Source organism: Alternaria triticimaculans (genome assembly GCF_023758025.1).
Source record: "Alternaria triticimaculans strain BMP 0046 chromosome Unknown scaffold_6, whole genome shotgun sequence".
In the NCBI taxonomy this organism is placed as follows: domain Eukaryota; kingdom Fungi; phylum Ascomycota; class Dothideomycetes; order Pleosporales; family Pleosporaceae; genus Alternaria; species Alternaria triticimaculans.
Genome location: NW_026055963.1, coordinates 1,050,620 through 1,069,709, shown reverse-complemented (window position 1 = coordinate 1,069,709; position 19,090 = coordinate 1,050,620). Strand labels below are relative to the sequence as shown.

The 19,090-nt window shown below is 53.4% G+C and overlaps 6 protein-coding genes across 6 annotated transcripts; 3 read left to right on the top strand and 3 right to left on the bottom strand.

The window, feature by feature from the left end:
* Positions 1-2,887: 2,887 nt before the first annotated feature.
* On the top strand, positions 2,888-4,222 carry J4E78_005235 (uncharacterized protein; the record flags this gene model as incomplete). The annotated part of the gene is made up of 1 exon (XM_049365857.1): positions 2,888-4,222. One exon carries the CDS (start codon positions 2,888-2,890, stop codon positions 4,220-4,222), a length of 1,335 nt encoding a protein of 444 aa, XP_049222572.1.
* A 122-nt stretch (positions 4,223-4,344) lies between these two features.
* On the bottom strand, positions 4,345-6,014 carry J4E78_005234 (uncharacterized protein; the record flags this gene model as incomplete). The annotated part of the gene is made up of 3 exons (XM_049365856.1): positions 4,345-5,045; positions 5,096-5,729; positions 5,796-6,014. 3 exons carry the CDS (start codon positions 6,012-6,014, stop codon positions 4,345-4,347), a joined length of 1,554 nt encoding a protein of 517 aa, XP_049222571.1.
* An 845-nt stretch (positions 6,015-6,859) lies between these two features.
* On the bottom strand, positions 6,860-8,217 carry J4E78_005233 (uncharacterized protein; the record flags this gene model as incomplete). Its single annotated transcript, XM_049365855.1, has 2 exons — positions 6,860-7,212; positions 7,263-8,217. The coding sequence occupies 2 exons, from the start codon at positions 8,215-8,217 to the stop codon at positions 6,860-6,862; spliced, it is 1,308 nt and encodes a 435-aa protein (XP_049222570.1).
* A 512-nt stretch (positions 8,218-8,729) lies between these two features.
* Positions 8,730-10,203, top strand: J4E78_005232 (uncharacterized protein; the record flags this gene model as incomplete). The annotated part of the gene is made up of 2 exons (XM_049365854.1): positions 8,730-8,797; positions 8,847-10,203. The coding sequence occupies 2 exons, from the start codon at positions 8,730-8,732 to the stop codon at positions 10,201-10,203; spliced, it is 1,425 nt and encodes a 474-aa protein (XP_049222569.1).
* A 485-nt stretch (positions 10,204-10,688) lies between these two features.
* Positions 10,689-12,085, top strand: SAH1 (S-adenosyl-L-homocysteine hydrolase; the record flags this gene model as incomplete). Its single annotated transcript, XM_049365853.1, has 2 exons — positions 10,689-10,860; positions 10,908-12,085. The coding sequence occupies 2 exons, from the start codon at positions 10,689-10,691 to the stop codon at positions 12,083-12,085; spliced, it is 1,350 nt and encodes a 449-aa protein (XP_049222568.1).
* A 2,052-nt stretch (positions 12,086-14,137) lies between these two features.
* J4E78_005230 (uncharacterized protein) lies at positions 14,138-18,487 on the bottom strand (the record flags this gene model as incomplete). The annotated part of the gene is made up of 6 exons (XM_049365852.1): positions 14,138-14,158; positions 14,207-14,474; positions 14,523-15,131; positions 15,182-15,711; positions 16,197-17,648; positions 17,696-18,487. 6 exons carry the CDS (start codon positions 18,485-18,487, stop codon positions 14,138-14,140), a joined length of 3,672 nt encoding a protein of 1,223 aa, XP_049222567.1.
* Between the last annotated feature and the right edge of the window lie 603 nt (positions 18,488-19,090).

Here is a 19,090-nt window from a genome sequence, read left to right as displayed (position 1 = left end):
AAAGCCCTACAATACTCTGGGTTGGTACATGTAAGGCCCCGACAATCTGTAGCCTGCGGCCTCAATCCCGTCTTGTCCTTTGGCTTCGAGACCATCGTGCTCGGATCGAGAGGGACAATGAACTCAGGAACAGTCCACAGTTGAGCTTCATCGGTCACTGCAAGTCCGTCGACGTCGGCCCATTTATCGCGCTGGTCAGGGTACTTCCACGCGACGAATTCTTCGACGTGATGGGCGGAGAGTTGAATGTAGTCAACTACTTCGGTACGAGCGGGGTTGAGTCGGCGCAGAACTCCGTCATATCCTAGCACACGGACGCCATTATCACTCTTAAGCATCATGAGGGCATCTCGGAGGGACTGGGCATGCATATTTAGTATCAGTCATTTGCGTTGTATGTTTCGTGCAGACATACCATTGCGTCGTCATATTCAGCAGGGAGACTTCGGATTCTTCCCACGAGTAGAAATGTCACCGTTGCAGATAGGGCAGTTGAGAGCTTCATGGTAGCAGCAGACGATACAGTGTTGTTAATGAGTACGATGTAGAAATCTAGCTCGATAGATTGTGTAGTTCAACATTGACGAAAGTCCATGCTTTATAATCTTCGGCTTGAGTCGTCGAGGTGCTTGAGAATCAGCGCACCCATGCTACATACGTCGGCATCATCGTCATTGTTGGCAATCCGAACGGTCTGAGTAAGCGAAAACGGAGCGTTAATATAAAGTCACGTACACTGCGTCTCGCTTCTTGCTTTTCCCCTCTTCCCATCGACTGTGCCACGCCCAGGCAGCTCTACGCAGCAACAAACTCCCAATCACCAAGTACTCACCGTAAGCACTCCTTCTTCACTCCCTTGACATACTTGATCGCTAACACAGGCTATATTGTCTCTCAGCCTAAATTGCCTCATTTTAGGTCTGAACAGCAGATCGCGCATCATGTCGACACCCCGTCCGGAGGTGCGACCAGATCAAGCAGTAGCAGGGAGACACGAAGACGATCATGCCTCTTCAAGTCAAGCAGAGCCAAAAGCTGCAGAGCGTGACGATGTCACTTCAGACGGTGCTGCACCAGCTGACATAGAGGGTCAGCCCAGTGCCACGGATGAGCTCCGCGAGGTACTCAAATTGTTGAAGAGACCACCACACGGAAATCACACCCGAGGTCTCTGCAACGACGGTCTTGTCAGATACATGGTCTGGTTACCAACACCAGACGATGAAGTAACTCGTCAAGGTGTATACGATGCCCAGCCGTTATCTCCTAGGATGATCAAGCGGTGGCTTGACCGGAAGCCATGGAGCCAGGCAGTCGAGGATCGCTTCCGCGGAGTGGACGGGCGAAATGTTCCCAGAGAGTAAGCCGTACCTGGGTGTCTCCATGTAGTATGCATTTTATTCAGTTTTGCTGATCGTCAATGTTGTGTAGACAATGGTTAAATCCGCCTCCGGGGGTGTTGCCGTTCCCGGGAACGCTTAATGAGCGCATGGCTGCGGTTAAGCAGAACCAGTTGGAACGGAAGGAACAACAGAAGGAACTCGAAGAGAAGATTGCGCGTGGAGAGATTGATAAGTCTGCCCTTGAAAAGCATTGTACAAGCTGGGACGTGATAAGTGACTATAATCTTGATCCACGCTAGGTTGGTTGATGAGCTCAGCATCGGCCCCAGCTTCTGCTGGGCAAAGAAGTTCGGGTGCTACAAGTTGTGCCCAGAATAGCAAAATCTACCATCAATTCATTCGTTCAGACCTTCGCCTAGAGATCCAGGCCTGACGACAGTGTGTTCTTCAAACAACTTGAGGATGTAAATACAACTCGTTCATAACAAACTTCCAGGGAGCCGACCCCCCAAATGTCCAATAAATTGTAGTCGTACCTAGGTAGCCTCGATTAAAGGCGCGCATAGCGACAGTCGGAACGAATGCCTTGTAGTCTTCAGAGAAAGTTGAGCAATAGGAAGATGATGCAGGAAAGTATTGGCAATGCCAGATCGGGAAGTGTCAAGACCGACGACGTCACCGCCCACTGGGCCAACCTGGACAGCCGCCACGACTTACAACCCTCCGTGAGAGTGATGGAAAGACCGGATTCAAATATCCGGGGCGTGATGAGAAGATAAGAAAACCAGGGAGGTGTATGCTTTGCATGTCGGCGGCTTCGCGCCGGCCGACTCCCGTTCCGGGACCCACTTAGCGCAGGCAGATACTGTACACTTTCAGATCGATCTGACAGGGTCTACGACACCTTTTTCGATGCAAGCAGATCTCCACTTTCAACAACACGCTCATGTCATCTTGGGTATCTAGGCACCCACACAATGGTGTTGGAGGCTCGTAACGCTACCTTCCCTGGGCAGGCGTTAGCGCATACGAGATGACATCAGAGAACCAGATGGTTCGCAGGTGGCTGGGAGCCAAGACGATATTGTTGAACAAAATAGTCCACGTACTTCGATGATGAAGTGCTCAGCGGACGGAAAAGGATAATTCCAGACTGGGTCTCAGATCTCCAAATCCCGGTACAACTGACTAGGTCCCTCGACGGCGTGGCGGAGAGTATACCGAAAGAAAAAGAATGGGGAATGAGATTGCGCGTTATGACCTAACGGGCGTTGTGGGTTCATTCCCGTGGGTTCAATGCCGAGAGAGCCTCCTGGATGTATGACAACATCGCAACATAGCGCAACATGTTGAGTCAAGCGTTGGAGTTCTTGAGGTGCGTTTCTGCGAGATGGAAACGATGGACTTGGCTTTACGTAGAAAGAATGGGGTCGGGTTTTGCATAAAGAGGAAGAGGCTCCCGGCTTGGAAAAAGCAGACACAGACACGAACAGCTTCAACCTCATCTTCTGAGCTTCTAGTTATTCCATCAATCTGCAGCAATCATGCCTAGCTCTTCGCAACAACCTCTCCGCCAATCTGGCATCTATCATAACCTTCCCACCTTTGACTCGAGCGCGAGGGATCTCAAGGCCATAGTATGCGGAGCGACAGGAATCTCAGGCTTCAACACCATCCGCTCTCTCCTCGATACGCCCGACCGCTGGTCCAAGATCTACGCTCTATCCCGCTCGCCAATCTCCAAAGAGCTCCTCTCTTTCCTCACAGACGAGCAGCGCGCCCGCCTACAGCACATCTCCATCGACCTAAGCTCCTCCAGTGATGAAATCGCAAAGTCGCTCAAAGAAGCCGGCGCAGAAGCCGACTACATCTTCTACTACGCCTACCTCCCCCCTGGCGGCGGAAAAAGCGACATGGACCCCAGTTCCGCCGAAGCTCTAATCGAAGCCAACGTGCCTCCCTTCAAGAACTTCCTCGGCGCCCTCCCAATCGCTAACATCAAGCCCAAACGCTTCTTGCTACAAACTGGAGGCAAGAACTACGGCATGCACATCGGCCGTGGCCGCAACCCCATCGTCGAATCTGACCCCCAACCCAAACACCTCAGCCCAAACTTCTACTACCACCAAGAAGACCTGCTGTTCAAGTTCTGCAGAGAGCACCCCGAAACAAGCTGGAACATCATCATGCCCGCAGCCGTCATCGGCGCCGTGCAAAGCGCAGCCATGAACACCTTTCTCGCATACGGGGTTTACGCCGCTGTCCAAGCGCACAGGAAACAACCTCTTCAGTACCCCTCAGACTTCCACAGCTGGCAATCCGGATACACGCATTCCACCGCCCGTCTAACCGGGTACCTGAGTGAATGGGCGGTGTTGGAGGACTCAGCCAAGAACCAGCGTTTCAATGCTCAAGACGGCGAGCTCATCAGCTGGGACCGATTCTGGAACGAGCTTGCCCGTTGGTTCGGCGTCGATACTGTGCTTGGTCCTGAGGAGGACGAGTCGAAATACGAGAGCAAGTACTTCGCTGGCGGTAAGGACTGCCCACTTGGCTACGGTCCCCCCATTGAGCTCAAACTCGCACACTCGCTGTGCAAATGGGCGGAGGACCCTGCGGTGCCGAAGGCCTGGGAGGAGATGATGGAGCAGTCGAACGGGCAGCTGACAGTCAACATCCCGGAGAAGGACAAGCAGACGTTGGTTATGGCGGACTTTTCTTTTACCTATCTGGGTACGTTGTCTGGAACCAAGGTGCGCAAGTTTGGGTTCAGTGGATTTGTGGATACCATGGAGAGTGTATTTGAGACGTATCAGGATATGGCGAAGCTGGGTATGTTGCCGCCTATGAAGGTCGATTCTGCGAGGGGGCTTGTGTAGGGGTAGTTGGTGGCTGTTCCTTGTCACTATGGCTCCTCGCTCATCACTAACAATCCTTTCGAAAACCACTCTCAGATAGACTCCGTACATGCTATATATAAAAGATCATGCTGAACGCAAATCTACATCAAATCCTTCACCCGCTCTTCGCTCTCCCTAATCCACTGATCCAGCAGCTGCCTATTCCTCGGCTTGAACCCGACTTTGAAGTACTTCGGTTCAAGGGTCAAACTAGTTGGAATATCGTTCGCATCAAGGCAGTCCATGACCGCTTCGTCCCGCGGGTCTACTGGTGGCGTAAACTTGAAAGCTGAGATCAACCTCACAAAAGCAGTAAACAGCTCGCGGTTAGCGAGATGCGAACCAACGCACATACGTGAGCCAGCGCCGTATCCGTAATGTGGTGTTCCCGCACCATCTGGAACGTCGAGGTAGCGCTCTGGATCGAATTTCTCCGGGTTCTTGAAGTGCTCTGCGTCGTAGTCGGCGGCGTATGCATTCATGTAGAAGGTCGTTCCCGCTGGGATGTTGACGCCGTTCCATTCGATGTCCTTGATCGAGACCCTGGGTAGGCAGATGGGGATGACGGTCCAGTATCGCAAGATTTCTTTGTATAGAGCGGTGATGTACGGGATCTTCTCCTCGTGGAGACAACGCTCCCAGGCATCGTTGTTAGGGTATACTTTCATGATCTCATCGTATGCGCGTTGTTGAATCTTCTGACCTTCGGGGGTTGCGAGTTGTGCAATGCCCATGATGAGGTTGCCTGGCACGGTATCAAGACCCGCCGATACCATGGTCAGGCAGATGGACTTGATCTCGGCTGTCGTGTGTTAGTGCGAACAAGAATGAATGGGAAAGCTCTCAATATACCTCTGTTCAGCTTTGCATCTGGATCCTTCATGATATTGCCGGTGATGCATGGCTTATCTGTACCCTTCTCGATCTTGTCTGTCAGTGTGTTGAGGAGTTTGTCCATGTACACGTCTCTCCTCTTTCGGAAGCTGTTCGCCTCGTTGCTTTGGCTGGGGAAGAGTCTCAAGAGTGGCACATAGTCTTGCCAGTTGTTGCTTGTCGATCTGAAGTTTCCTACACCACGCTCAACCTCGACAATCTCCTTCAGTAGAGGCGCGTCCTTATTTCCGTCTATCCTGTATCCGTAGTTGAGTGTCAGACTCGTGTTCAACGCATATCGCTGCCAGTATGGCCGTGGGTCGAGATCGAGCTCTCCACCCTTGCTATCGTATAGTAGTTCTTTTATTGAGACCGTGGATTCGAGATCGATGAGTGGCATGTAGGACTGTACAGCAGGACGGTTGAGCGCCGTGGCAGCGGCCTTGCGACGGTTCTTCAAAGACTCATCCCACGGTGAAGTACCAATGGTGAAACCTTGAGAAGAAGACACCACTTTGTGGAACGTGTGGAGCATAGGTCGAGAGATCATCGCGGACTGGTTTGTGATCCAGAGATGGCGGACGGAATCGAACGAGTTCGCGAATACAATCCTCTAGATACTCGTGTTAGCATTGACACTTACAAGAGTGTGCTGACTCCATGCGAGACTAAAACTTACCCTGTTTCCCATCCTCACCTGGAAGACAGGACCATACTTCTTTGCCCATCTTTGCGCTACCCTCGCGTGGTTCGTACCAAGCTCGTGTAAGCTTCCAAAAAGCGGCAGGCCCGGGACTTCTGGTAGTCCCTTGATGTGTGGTGTATCAGTTCCGTAGAGGAACTTGTATAGAAAGAATCCTACTACGGCAAGGCCGGCGATGTAGATGGGGATAGTCATGCTCGCGCCAAGACTCGAGGTCAATGAGAAGACGTGATAGAAATGGAAGAGAAAAGTTCGTAACCCTAGAGCAAGAGTGAACCCGAAACAGGTCGGTAGCACTTATAGCAGTGAGAGAAGTCCGATGCCATGCGCTTTCTCTTAGGAGGAGATCCCTAGCTAGACACGCCGTTCCGAGGTCAAGCTCAGCATGATTAGCCTCCGTTTAACTGGCCAGGAAGGATCCGAGCTCTGGTTTCGATGGAGTAAGCCCATCGCTGCGGGGCATCCGCCGCCTGTGTCATGGTGCGCGCAGAAGCGTATGTTGATGCAGCGGAATAAAGCCGCGAATTGATGGTGTTGATGCTAGTGTCAGGGTGCGGAGACGGACGCGTGGTGGAGGCGGCTAACTGCTTCGGGAACAGGTGATGAGCACGACAAGCTTTCAGTGGGACGATGGAGCTCTTTGGCACTCACATCGAACTCTGATAGCGGAAAGAGCCTCAAGATTAAATGCCAGTGGTGTAGGTAGTATTGTCGGCCTCTTGCGCGGCCCCTGCCAATTTGCGACCCTTCAACGCGCTGAAACCCGATAGGCTCATCCATCTCAGGTTCTCACCGGATGCTTCAAACTTTGCACTAAAGCATCTATCTGCAAGAACATGCGGATCTCGGGCTGCGTCATTTTGTGACTTCTGCCGCATAGTGGATAGGCTTCCAAAAATTGTAGCAGCGGAATAATTCCTTGTGCACAGGATCAGGTATCGTACTCAGCACATGTTTGTACTGCTGGTATCTCCGCTCGCACAAAGCTCGGAGATGATGAGACTTTGATTCTTGAGAACTTTCAACGACTATCAGAGCGCTCAAGCAAAGCTTAACTTCAGCGCCGGCTCAATGCGACCCACGCACTCTCCAAAGCCAACCAAAGCCTCCTCATCTGACCCGCATACTCCTCGAATAGTGATCTCATCCCCATCCTCCAAGAAAGTCCTCTTCTCGCCACCTTCTAGAGCTATAGTCTCCTTCCCGTTGTTGCTTTGCTCTAGAAAACTTCCGTACTCGGCTGGGGAGTTTCCACTTATGGTGCCAGAGCCCAGCAGGTCACCGGGTTGGAACGGACATCCGGTGATAGTGTGGTGTGTCAGCATCTGCGGGAATGACCAGAGCAGATTTCGTGCATTTACTTTCGATACCGTTGTCTTGTTGCCGGTTGACGCTGAAGACGATTAGTACGTGGTAATCAAGATGATACGCAGATGTACATACTCTTGACATCGACTTCGAGGTTAATGTCGTATACACTCTTCTCGTCCTTCTCCTTCAAGTAGGGCAGTACTTCCGCATCATTCTCCAGCCCCTTCGTCTTGAACGGCTCCAGTGCATCTGCGAGCACAACCCAAGTGCTGATGGTGGTGCCAAAGTTCTTCGCATTGAATGGCCCCAGGGGTACGTATTCCCAGGCTTGAATATCTCTCGCAGACCAGTCGTTCATGAGCACAACGCCGAACAGATTCTCCTCGGCTTTCTCGATCGGAATTGGCACTCCCTGTTCATTTGACCCGCAGACAAAAGCACCTAGCTCCAGTTCAATGTCCAACTTCTTACATGGGCTAAATGTAGGCACCTTCTTCTCTGCGGTGGGATCGAGCAGTATCTGGCCATTGGGTCGCCGGATAGGTGTCCCTGATGGAACCACCGAAGATGCGCGTCCGTGGTACCCGACTGGAAGATGTTTGTAGTTTGGTTGCAGCGCATTCTGGGGTCCTCTGAAAATGACGCCACAGTTATAGGCATGGTTCATGCCCGCAAAGAAATCGGTGTAGTCGCCAATCTTGAATGGAAGATGTGCTTTGAGTTCTTTGAGCGGTATTAGAGCTTGCTTTTGGAGTGCAGCATTGTTCTTCAGGACATCGGGGTATGTTGTGTCGACAGAGAAGACGCTTTGTATATACTTTCTGACCACAGAGTGGATTGGGCGGCCGAGTGCTGCGAACGCGTTCAGCGATGGTTGCGAGAAGACAGCTTGATGTGGCTGTATCGTGGAGAGACCGGAGAAGCCATTGTTTGCAGCAAAGACTTCGAGATCTAGTGCGTGGTCTCCGATGGCGACTGCCAGCCGCGGTGACTGAGATGACGCTGTCGAGATGACACCGAACGGGATGTTGGCTAGTGAGAAGTGTGAGCCACGAGGTATGCTGAACCAAGATCGTAGCGAAGCCATGATTGTTGTCTGTACGCAATAATTCTTGCTACACGAGTATACCTGTCAGGGTCAACGGGAGGACTACGGAAACTTGCAGGCTCGGTTTCTCGGCCCCGTAGTCTCAATCCTTGAGCCATGGTGCAGGTGGTGCTTGATGGATTACCGGTTTGTGACGGATGAGGCGGGCTCGGAAAGATTCCGTCAGTTGCCAACAGACAGGGGTCATGCGCTCTCCGCCTGTGGGGTAAGCCGACGCGCGCGCTCTATCGACGGTGCTTTCTTCTCCGCTTTACTGCTGCGACGCGACAAACGACGGAATCTGAAGCCGCCCATTACCGCACTTCGCGACTTCGCGCCTGCGTGATGGCCGAGCCACAGCTTGCCACGGCTACTGCGATGCTGCATGCCCGCAACATCCGCGAAGGGTATTTACGCATCTGGTGCCGTACGCGCGTGTTTGATTATTGTCCACTGTTGGTTTTACAGAGGCTCTTCTCTGGTTGATTGATCTTGTGCTCACCAACGTCACGATGCCGTCTACTCAGTTCGCTTTCAAGGAGAAATATCGATACCAGAATGGCTTCAACTCTTACCATGAGTATGGGCGCGACTGCCCTGCTGTGACGACATACACTAACAATCTCCAGGACGGAAGCAGTAGAAGGCGCGCTTCCAATTGGCGCAAACTCGCCCCAGAAACCTCCATATGGCCTCTACGCCGAGAAGCTCTCGGGCACCGCCTTCACAGCCCCGCGACACGAGAACCAGCAAACATGGCTTTACCGCATCCTGCCCTCCTGCGGACACAGCAACTTCGAGCCCCGCGAGTCCAAGACGTTCAACACGAACCCCGAGAACAAGCCGTGGGAGAAGATACACTACATCCCAAACCAGCTCCGATGGGATCCCTTCGATCTCGACGAGACGGTGGACTGGGTGCACTCACTCCATCTAGTGGCGGGTGCGGGTGACCCTACAATGAAGTCAGGCGTCGGATACTTTATCTATGCCGCAGGAAAGGACATGGAAGCCAACGAGGCATTCTACTCGGCCGATGGCGACTTCTTGATTGTGGCACAACACGGCGTGCTCGATATCCAGACGGAACTGGGGCGCCTCGTTGTGCGTCCGAATGAGATTTGCGTCATACCGCGAGGCATTCGGTACCGTGTCACCTTACCAGAAGGCCCGGTGCGAGGCTACATTTTGGAGTTATACCAGGGCCATTTCACGCTTCCTGAGCTGGGGCCCATTGGCTCCAACTGCCTCGCAAACGCGCGAGACTTCCAGGCGCCAGTGGCCGACTTCGACGAAGACACCGAAACCGAATGGAACATCCTCGCCAAGTTTGCCGGACACCTCTACGCTGCGAAGCAGAGGCATACACCATTCGACGTGGTTGCATGGCATGGACTCTATTACCCGTACAAGTACGATCTTGGACGCTTCAACACCATAGGCTCCATCTCATTCGACCATCCAGACCCGTCCATATTCACCGTGCTCACCGCACCAACAGACCGGCCAGGTACCGCAGTAGCTGACTTTGTCATCTTCCCACCGCGATGGTTAGTGGCTGAGAACACTTTCCGACCACCATGGTACCACCGCAACACAATGTCCGAGTTCATGGGGCTCATCGGTGGTCAATACGATGCGAAGACTGGTGGAGGCTTCCAACCGGCTGGTGCTTCTCTGCACAATGTCATGTCTGGCCATGGACCCGACGCTGCGACTCACGAGAAGGCATCCAATGTCGACCTACAGCCCAACAAGGTCGGTGAGGGCAGCATGGCCTTCATGTTCGAAAGCTGCCTCATGATTGGCGTAACAGACTGGGGCCTCACAAAGTGCCAGAAGATACAAGAGGGCTACAACGCGGAGAGCTGGGAGCCACTGAAGCCGCATTTCAAGAGGCCTGGCCCTAAGAAGATTGACAATGGTGTCTCGCCACTGGTGGCGGGAACTGAGGGTGATAAAGGCCAAGTGCCTCACTACACTTGAGTGCGAAGAGATCGGGATGTTGTACTTTTAGCGTTTGGCCCGAGTTGGCCACTTCGGTGATATTCGGTGCTTACGACCAGGCTTACTGCATTGGTATCAGTAGGATGGCGCGTCGCGATCAACAGGGTGTCGTTTCAATGCCCCGCAGCGTGGGTTTGAACAAGACAGTGAACTATGAGCATGAATATGAGCACCATGGATCTACCGTGTGAACTACCAAATAATGCCAAAGTCTGCTACTCATCCTCCCCCTACCCTATCGCATTAAATCCTCCGTGACACGTACTAGCAGTGCTGTCGGGCGGTGAGTTGTCTTGGTGCAGTAAAGTGCCGATGTGGAGCAAAGTCTAAGGGTCCACTAGCGTCAACAACTGCTAGAGCGCGGGGCTATTCCTCCCACTTTTCTCCCTCGACGTTTGCTTCTTCATCCTCCCTTCACCCCTCTCCCTCCCTATACCCCCAATACATCACATTAAACCGCCAGAATGTCTGCCCCCGCCCACAAGTTCAAAGTTGCCGACATCAGTCTTGCGGCGTTCGGTCGCCGCGAGATTGAGCTCGCCGAGAACGAGATGCCTGGTCTGATGGAGACTCGCCGCAAGTACGCTGAGGACCAGCCATTGAAGGGCGCCCGCATTGCTGGATGTCTGCACATGAGTATGTCTATCCTTCTATCCTACAATCTCAGTGCTAACCCACCCCAGCCATCCAGACTGCTGTTCTCATCGAGACCCTCAAGTCTCTCGGTGCTGAGCTCACCTGGACCTCGTGCAACATCTTCTCCACCCAGGACCACGCTGCCGCCGCCATTGCCGCCGCCGGCGTACCTGTCTTCGCCTGGAAGGGCGAGACCGAGGAGGAATACGAGTGGTGCCTCGAGCAGCAACTCACAGCCTTCAAGGACGGCAAGAGCCTGAACTTGATCCTCGACGACGGTGGTGACCTCACTGCCCTCGTCCACAAGAAGTACCCTGAGATGCTCAAGGACTGCTACGGTGTCTCTGAGGAGACCACCACCGGTGTCCACCACCTCTACCGCATGCTGAAGGGCAAGGGTCTCCTCGTCCCTGCCATCAACGTCAACGACTCCGTCACCAAGTCCAAGTTCGACAACTTGTACGGTTGCCGTGAGTCGCTCGTCGATGGTATCAAGCGTGCCACCGATGTCATGATTGCTGGCAAGGTCGCCGTCGTTGCTGGTTTCGGTGATGTCGGTAAGGGTTGCGCCCAGGCTCTCCACAGCATGGGTGCCCGTGTCATTGTCACCGAGATCGACCCCATCAACGCCCTCCAGGCTGCCGTTTCCGGCTTCCAGGTTACCACCATGGAGAAGGCTGCTTCTCAGGGTCAGATCTTCGTCACCACCACTGGTTGCCGTGACATCCTGACTGGTGTCCACTTCGAGGCTATGCCCAACGACGCCATTGTTTGCAACATCGGTCACTTCGATATCGAAATCGACGTTGCGTGGCTCAAGAAGAACGCCAAGTCCGTCACCAGCATCAAGCCCCAGGTCGACCGCTACCTCATGAACAACGGCCGCTACATCATCCTCCTCGCCGAGGGTCGTCTCGTCAACTTGGGATGCGCTACTGGTCACTCTTCCTTCGTCATGTCCTGCTCTTTCACCAACCAGGTCCTTGCCCAGATCATGCTGTACAAGGCCTCTGATGAGGAGTTCGGCAACAAGTACATCGAGTTCGGCAAGACCGGTAAGCTCGATGTCGGTGTCTACGTTCTGCCCAAGATTCTCGACGAGCAGGTCGCCCTTCTCCACTTGGCACACGTCAACGTTGAGCTCTCCAAGCTCAGCGACGTTCAGGCCGAGTACCTTGGTCTCCCTGTCGAGGGTCCTTTCAAGAGCGACATCTACCGTTACTAGATTTCTTAATGTCCAGCGTTTGGGAAGTTTCAACACGACGTTATGAACTTCGATGATACCACTTCGAAAAGTTGTCTGTCTTCAACGGCATAGCATCGAGCCTGGGGCTCGGCGGGGTTTGGTCGTTCAAAAGGCGTTGTTTGCAATCATCTACTTGACCCTTCAACCATGGTCAATACCGATGATGATACCCTATGTAAGAGTGAGATATGGATAAGATAGACTGCGTTATCCACGCAGCATAAGAACAGTAACAGGCCACCGATCTTGACGGTGGACTGAAGAATGAACAATAACGGCGGGCCTCCATACCCGCCTCAACAAACACTTCGTCGATCCATGACTTCTCCCGTGATCAACGTACAGCTACATAAACTTTCGCCACGAACACAGGCATACTCTCATCGGGCCTCACACGAAGATGCAAGAAGTACTGCTTGCGTTTATTCTGACATGTTGACGTCTGCAGTGCCCAAACGTTATTCGTTCTCGCGTCCTCCACATCCATGCCGTATCGCACGCATACGTCAAACGCAACAGACGATCGTACACACTCACAACGTTGCCCAACATTCCAGCAAAGAAACTACGAGACGCATGTTCCGCCGCTAACATAGGATCGGACATGTCGCTGCATGCACGCCACATCAGATACTTCCCGCTCAGCATACGCAGTACGCAGTGTGTATGATGCAGTAACAGTGGACGCAAGGAAGTCACAGCAGCAAAGAATGTGTCAGGTATGCTCCTGCAATGTAATGTACGAACGGACGACACGTTGCTATGCGCAGGCATGGCGGGCCGATGTAGCTTTAATCCCATGCATTGCATAGTCTGACAAGGCGAGGTAAAGTTCGATACATCGGATTGAGAAGTAAGTTTGGTCTTGCTGTGGTTGAGAGGCGAACGGTGGTTGCTATAGCGTTTCCCGCGCTCTTCATGCGGGAGGACCGATATATCGTGTCGGAATGTAGCACGATGGAGGGTTTCTCCGTTCGTAACGGCCAACTGCATTGGGGTTTGGTAGTATACGAGCTTTTTGGTCGAGGAAGCGAGGGCTTTTGCTCGTGCTTCTGAAGACTACACGAGCGATACATGCCCAATTCATACCCTTTCCATTTCATTCCATTCCTCACACCTCCCCACAGGCAAGACATACCAGACTCCCCACCTCAAAAGTCGACACGTCCAACTACCCCAACATCTCACAGACCAAACAGACAATAACATCCCTGCCCCAACCCCGTTCCACAACATGCTCCGCCTCCGCCTCGCCCCTGCCTGCAGAACCGGGTAACTGGATCCACGACATGGCGAATTCGAGGCTGAGCAACTTGAAACGTTAGACTCGTCCTCTCCAGCCTCGTAACATGTTGTGCGTGTGTGGGGAAAGAAAGGGAAGCTACAGCGTGGTTACACGCGGTCTTGCATATCCAATATAGATCGGAGGGAAGTTTTGGTGAGATGGATATGGCTTGCGGGGATCCTGGCTTATTCAACAGGAACACGACGTTTTTGGTGACATGTGGGGTTGAGACATGCGGAAAGTTTATGACGCCACGAGAGAACTGCGTGGTGACATCTGAGGCTGATTTCGGTACAGTAGAATAAAGGGTGTGGAGATGGGACAGGGGTTGGCGAGAACTGTAATGCTGATGCGATGCGCGTAGTTTGGAGTTGCGAACAAATGTACGTACTGAGGAAAGATATTACAATTTAATGCGGACCTAGATTATCCGCCTGCTGTCTGCTACTACTACTGCTATACAAAGCATATGTACCTTCCTGACCCATAGATTATCTTGGAGAAAAAAACAATGTAACTGAAAATGCCCTATGATGCCAACGCTTGCTATGGGATGGAGAACATCTGCCTTAGTCTCCATGGTGGGTGATGATGAACCAAAGTAGAGAGGTATCAAGAACAGTAGGAAACGATGAGCCAGCCGGTGCTTTTCATCGGCGGTAATGATGCCGCGATCGGAATATCAAGAGTGAATAGGGAAACGCCACCAAAATTCGAGAAACGGAACGCCGGATGCAGCGAGTGCCTTAGCGGAGACCGATAACGCTCTGGGTATTGTCAGTAAAAGCTGTGGGCATCCGTTAGGGTAAACATACCATTTCCAGCGTCCAGACCCTCCTTATCCACACCTTGAGCTTGCCTTCGACACCTCTGACATTGTCAAGCTCGACACCTTCCCACCAGCAGCGACGAGCGGGTTTCCTCCAGAAGAGGAGCAGCTTCTGCGCCATTCCGACAGCGTTGCTGTTAGCAAGGTCGTTACCCTTGATGTCTGTCCTCAGGCGTGCAAGCGCGATGCTGCAGATGACGGCTTTGTTGGGCTCGCCGGCGCGGTGACCCCATCGGTCGTCGTGGTTGAAGCCACTGCATGCTGTTAGCTGCTGTTCTCTGATTTGCAGGTGGTATGCTCACCCTGCAGTCAACATCTCGATCAGGTGCTGCTCCGTAGTTCCTGGTTCTTCGCTCTTCCTGAGACCTGAGAAAATGCCATCTTGTCTCAGCAATGCTTCGCCTGCAGCCCGCTTGACTTCGATCATCTCAGGCTGAGTGATGTCGCGATGCGGTGGGATAGCGTAAAAGTCGAGGTCCTCTCGCAGCACAATTATACCAGCGCGGTCCTGGAGCATGTCCCTGGCAGAGCCATGCATAGGCTCAATGGGTACAGCCTCGGCAGCATGTTCGGCAGCGGTCGGGGATGGAGGCGATGCGGGAATGGTTTGGGCTACAGTGCGGAAGAACTCCAGCATGTACTGTAGGGAGTTTGGGTCGTACTGTGAAGGGTAGATATTGTCAGATAAGTATAATGCGGGGTTGGAGAGGTGGTACAAGATCTTAGCTACTGGGGTCGAGGGAAGGGGTGAGGAAGAAGAAATGGGGTTACCAACGTCGACTGGGTATACGTCTCCATCGTGGTAGGAGTTCATGTGCCCATCAGGGAGCAGGCCATTGGGAAAGAGGGAAAGGAGGACGAATTCAGGAAGGGTTAGAAGTTCGTCTCGCGATAGAGTGAACCGCGTGCCCCTAGGATTCGGGTTAGCCTTGGTGTCGCGTGTGACGATGCATTTCCGTACCTCAGTTCCAGAGTGATGTTCTCGTCTGATCCACCCAGGGTGTTGATGGGCGGTCCTGCATTTGTTGTTTGCGACACCTGAGTAATGATACTCGCGGGACCTCCTGCGGATGCCATTACGTATGTAAAGGACTCGAGTGGGCTGGATCCTTCGCTGTAGGGAGGCGGCGGCTCTCCGTCGTCGAGGTCTTTGCTGCTAGAGCCTTCCTTGGTATCGGAAGGGAGCGCGGCTTTGGTGGCAGCTACAGCAGCAGCGGACGAGGATGACTCGGTAAAGGCAGGCGCAGATGTGAATGCGGGAGGTGATTCGTCTTCGGCGGTTTCACCGAGCTTGTCGCGTTCCTCAGCGTCGTCGGGCGGGAAGAAGAGGGAGGAGAAGGGAGGTGGGTAGGGTGATTCGCCGGCTGTTGTCGTCAATGCGGCGGTGCTGCTGGCGGGAGCGGTGACGGCGTAGCGTGGACGGGAGGAATCGCGCTGGGTGGGATTCGGAGGCAAAGGAGTGACTACGGACAAGCCGTCTGTACTGGAAGTCTGCGTGCGCGACAAGGTGCCGGTGGTTGTGTATTGGACAGGACCGGATGATGAGCTCGAAGGGGCAAGCGCGCTAGTAGCCGCTGTCAATTAAACCTGAGCGCGTGGGCACCACGAGGCAGCTACGCGCATTAGGTGGAGCAGCGGTCGAGGTGAAAGGGACGCAAATGTTTGCTTGCTGTGCTGGGCGGGAGGTGTTGTGCGTGTGATGAGGTGCCAGTGCCGCGATGGACGCGGAGTGGTTAATCAGTCCAGGCGTCCGCTTTGACCCTAGCGTGCTTTCCAACTTTCGAGCAGAAGAGCAGGCACAACCTCGGAATGCGATGTGATATCCCTCGCATCACGGTAGCTGCGACATGCATGTAGATTATTCTTGTTAGAACCATGATGAGTGTATTATACAGATCTAGCTTCGCCAGAATACGGGATAGTGAATCATCACTATCACCTGTTCTATATCCTAACCCAATCTAGTGCTTCGCTACAACTCCCGCCTCGTTTGCTTGCGCTGTGATGCGGCGCTTGTAATCTTTGACGGTTCCATCGAAGTGCTCGATCGTTCCGTTGTCACACACCCACAAGCTTGTGCATACGTTCTGCAGCATAGTGACATCGTGACTGACCATGAGTACACCACCCTGGAACTTGTTCAGTGCTTCCGAAAGCGCGTCCATGGCCTCGATGTCCAAGTGGTTAGACGGCTCGTCAAGCACGAGAATGTGCGGGTTCTGCAGCGCTAGGCATGCAAAGGCAACACGCGATTTCTGACCTCCTGACAGCAGTTCCATCTTCTGTAATCCAGTCATACCCGTAATGCCAAAGGCACCAAGGTGACGACGGTATTCTTCATCTGCCCTTCCGTGGTACGTCTTCGACATGAATCCGACAGCGCTGTCGTTCAGGTCCAAAGCATCAACGTGATGTTGTGCGAAGAAGCCTACACGTAAGCGTGGGTTTTGCGAGATGAGACCCGTGGTAGGTGAAAGTGCGCCGATGAGCAGCTTCAAAGCCGTCGTCTTACCAGCACCGTTGGGACCAACGATACCAATACGTGAGTCGAGTTGCACATCGAGGTCGACGTTCTTGAGCAGGATCTTGTCGGGCGTGTACCCAAAGGTAACACCACTCATCTGAATGATAGGAGGTGACATCTTCTCCACCTCTGGGAACTTGAAGTGTACCGAGTATGCTGCTTCTGGTGGAGTGAGGACTGGCATTTTCTCCAGCTTCTTGATCCTAGACTGGGCCTCAGAAGACTTGGCAGCATTGTATCGGAACTTGTCGATGAAAGCTTGCAAATGCGCGCGCTCGGCCATCTGCTTCTCGTACTCACGCACTGCTGTCTTGCGGCGCTCTTCTTTGGTAGCGTAGAAGGAATCGAAGTTGCCACCCTTGTAGTAGTCGAGTCGCTCAGAGTGTTGATGAATGATATCGGTTGCCACTTCGTTGAGGAAAGCTCGGTCGTGAGATACGACAAGTACTGTGCTTGGGTAGCCCTGGAGGTAGTTCGCCAAGAAGGTGATAGAGGGGACGTCCAACATGTTCGACGGCTCGTCAAGCAGTAGCAGATCAGGTTCACAGAACAGCGCACGTGCAAGTGCCAGACGCATCCTCCATCCTCCAGAGAATGTCTTGGTCGCAAATTGCTGTCGTTCTTGTGAGAAACCAAGACCTGCGAGGATACTTGCTGCTCGAGATTCTGCCTTGTCAGACTCCATCTCGGCGAGCTTGCCATGAATGTCGCTCAGAGTGGTATCTAGACCTTCACGCTGAGTGTCCAGCCTGGCAGCATCTGCGGAGGTGTCGGCCATCTTAGCACGCTCTTCTTCAAGCTCAGCTAGCTCCTTGCTGATCTTCTCTTGCTCCCGAAGGAGATGCTTGCGCCATACATCGGCGTCCAAGACAGCCTGTAGTGCGGGTGTGTCATCACCAGTAATCTGATGCAGTCAGTCATGGGACTTGCGTAGTGCATGAAGTGACTTACCTCCTGTTCCACGTGAAGAATCGAAATGTGCGTAGGAATAGCGACCTCACGGCGGGCGAGGGCGCGAAGCAAGGTGGATTTACCAATACCGTTTTGACCTACCAGACCGTATCTGCGGCCATATGCGAGTGTCAGGGAACTATCTGTAAGGATGCGTAATCCAGGCATAGAAATGTCAAAGCTATCGATCTTGATATCTTTGCTCTTATTGTTGGCCTCGCCCAACTGCAGCGGGTTGACAGCCATGTAGAATTCTTCATAGCTTTGTGCCTCGTTGGGCTCATTGAGAAGTCGAGAAGCTTCATATTCGACGTTCTTGAATTCTTTGCGGTCCTGCTTCGCACGGAGCTTGCGTTCGGCCTTTTCAAGTTTCTTGCGATCGACCCTGGATTCAACTTTACGTGTGTTGGCAGATTCTAGGTCGACGGCGCCGCCAGCAAGACCTAGCGTGGAGGAGATGTTCCTGGACGAGCCCACGTGGATAGCCTGGTCGAGCTTCTTGGCTGAAGGAGCCATCTGGCGCCGCTCACTGTCTGTGCCATTGGCGGCGTTCAGGCGGGAAATGAATTTTTCCACAAGGTTCTGGATACTCGTCTCATTCTGAGGTGAGAGATCTCCGGACGCTGATAAGAGCAGAGCGCTCACGGTGGCAGCGGCTTCCTCAAGTGGGGAGGGGGCATTTGGGTCAGTGTCGGAAGTGAACTGGTTGGCAGCATGGGTCAGGTACCCGGCCGAGTACTCTGACAGAACAGGGTCGATGTTCGGGATTTGGGTTCTGATTTCGGATTCCATGGTGGCGGGTGACGAAGTCGATGTCGGCCGCAGTCAATGTCACCGTGGCGCTGGCAAGGTCGGCGAGCGGGCAATCCTATCTCGTGCGTTCACGTAGTCAGCGTGTAATAGCGGGGCAGCGGTGGTCTCTGCTTCGTGCGGTGCTACGGCTGCTTGTCCAAGGCAGAGAACATTTTGACGTGGGATGCCAAATGTGGCGTGGCGGCGGTTCTGGAAGGAGCGGGCGGCGGCCAATCAGGGCGTCGACGCCGACAGCCCATCAAACATGACAACCCATTGCTGCGCCTGTGGACTGGCACAGATGGCGGATCTGCACCACGCGTCTGGAGGCGCTCTAGCAATGATGTGCTCCTAGGATTGTCCCGGTTGCTCGCATCTCTGTGTTCCCGCGGGTCAGCACGCATCGCACAGTCACGTCAAGCTCTGCACGCACAGCTCGCCCAGCAAGCCGTCTGCCAGATGGACTCCAACGTGCGCCCACTATTCCTAGAGTGAGGGGCACAACGGTCTCGATAGTCTGCAAAAAGCCTCTGGAGTTCGTAGCGGCCCTGGCAGTCATCTTTCAGCTGGCTTAGGTCGGGCACGGAGCCGCCTTGGCTACCC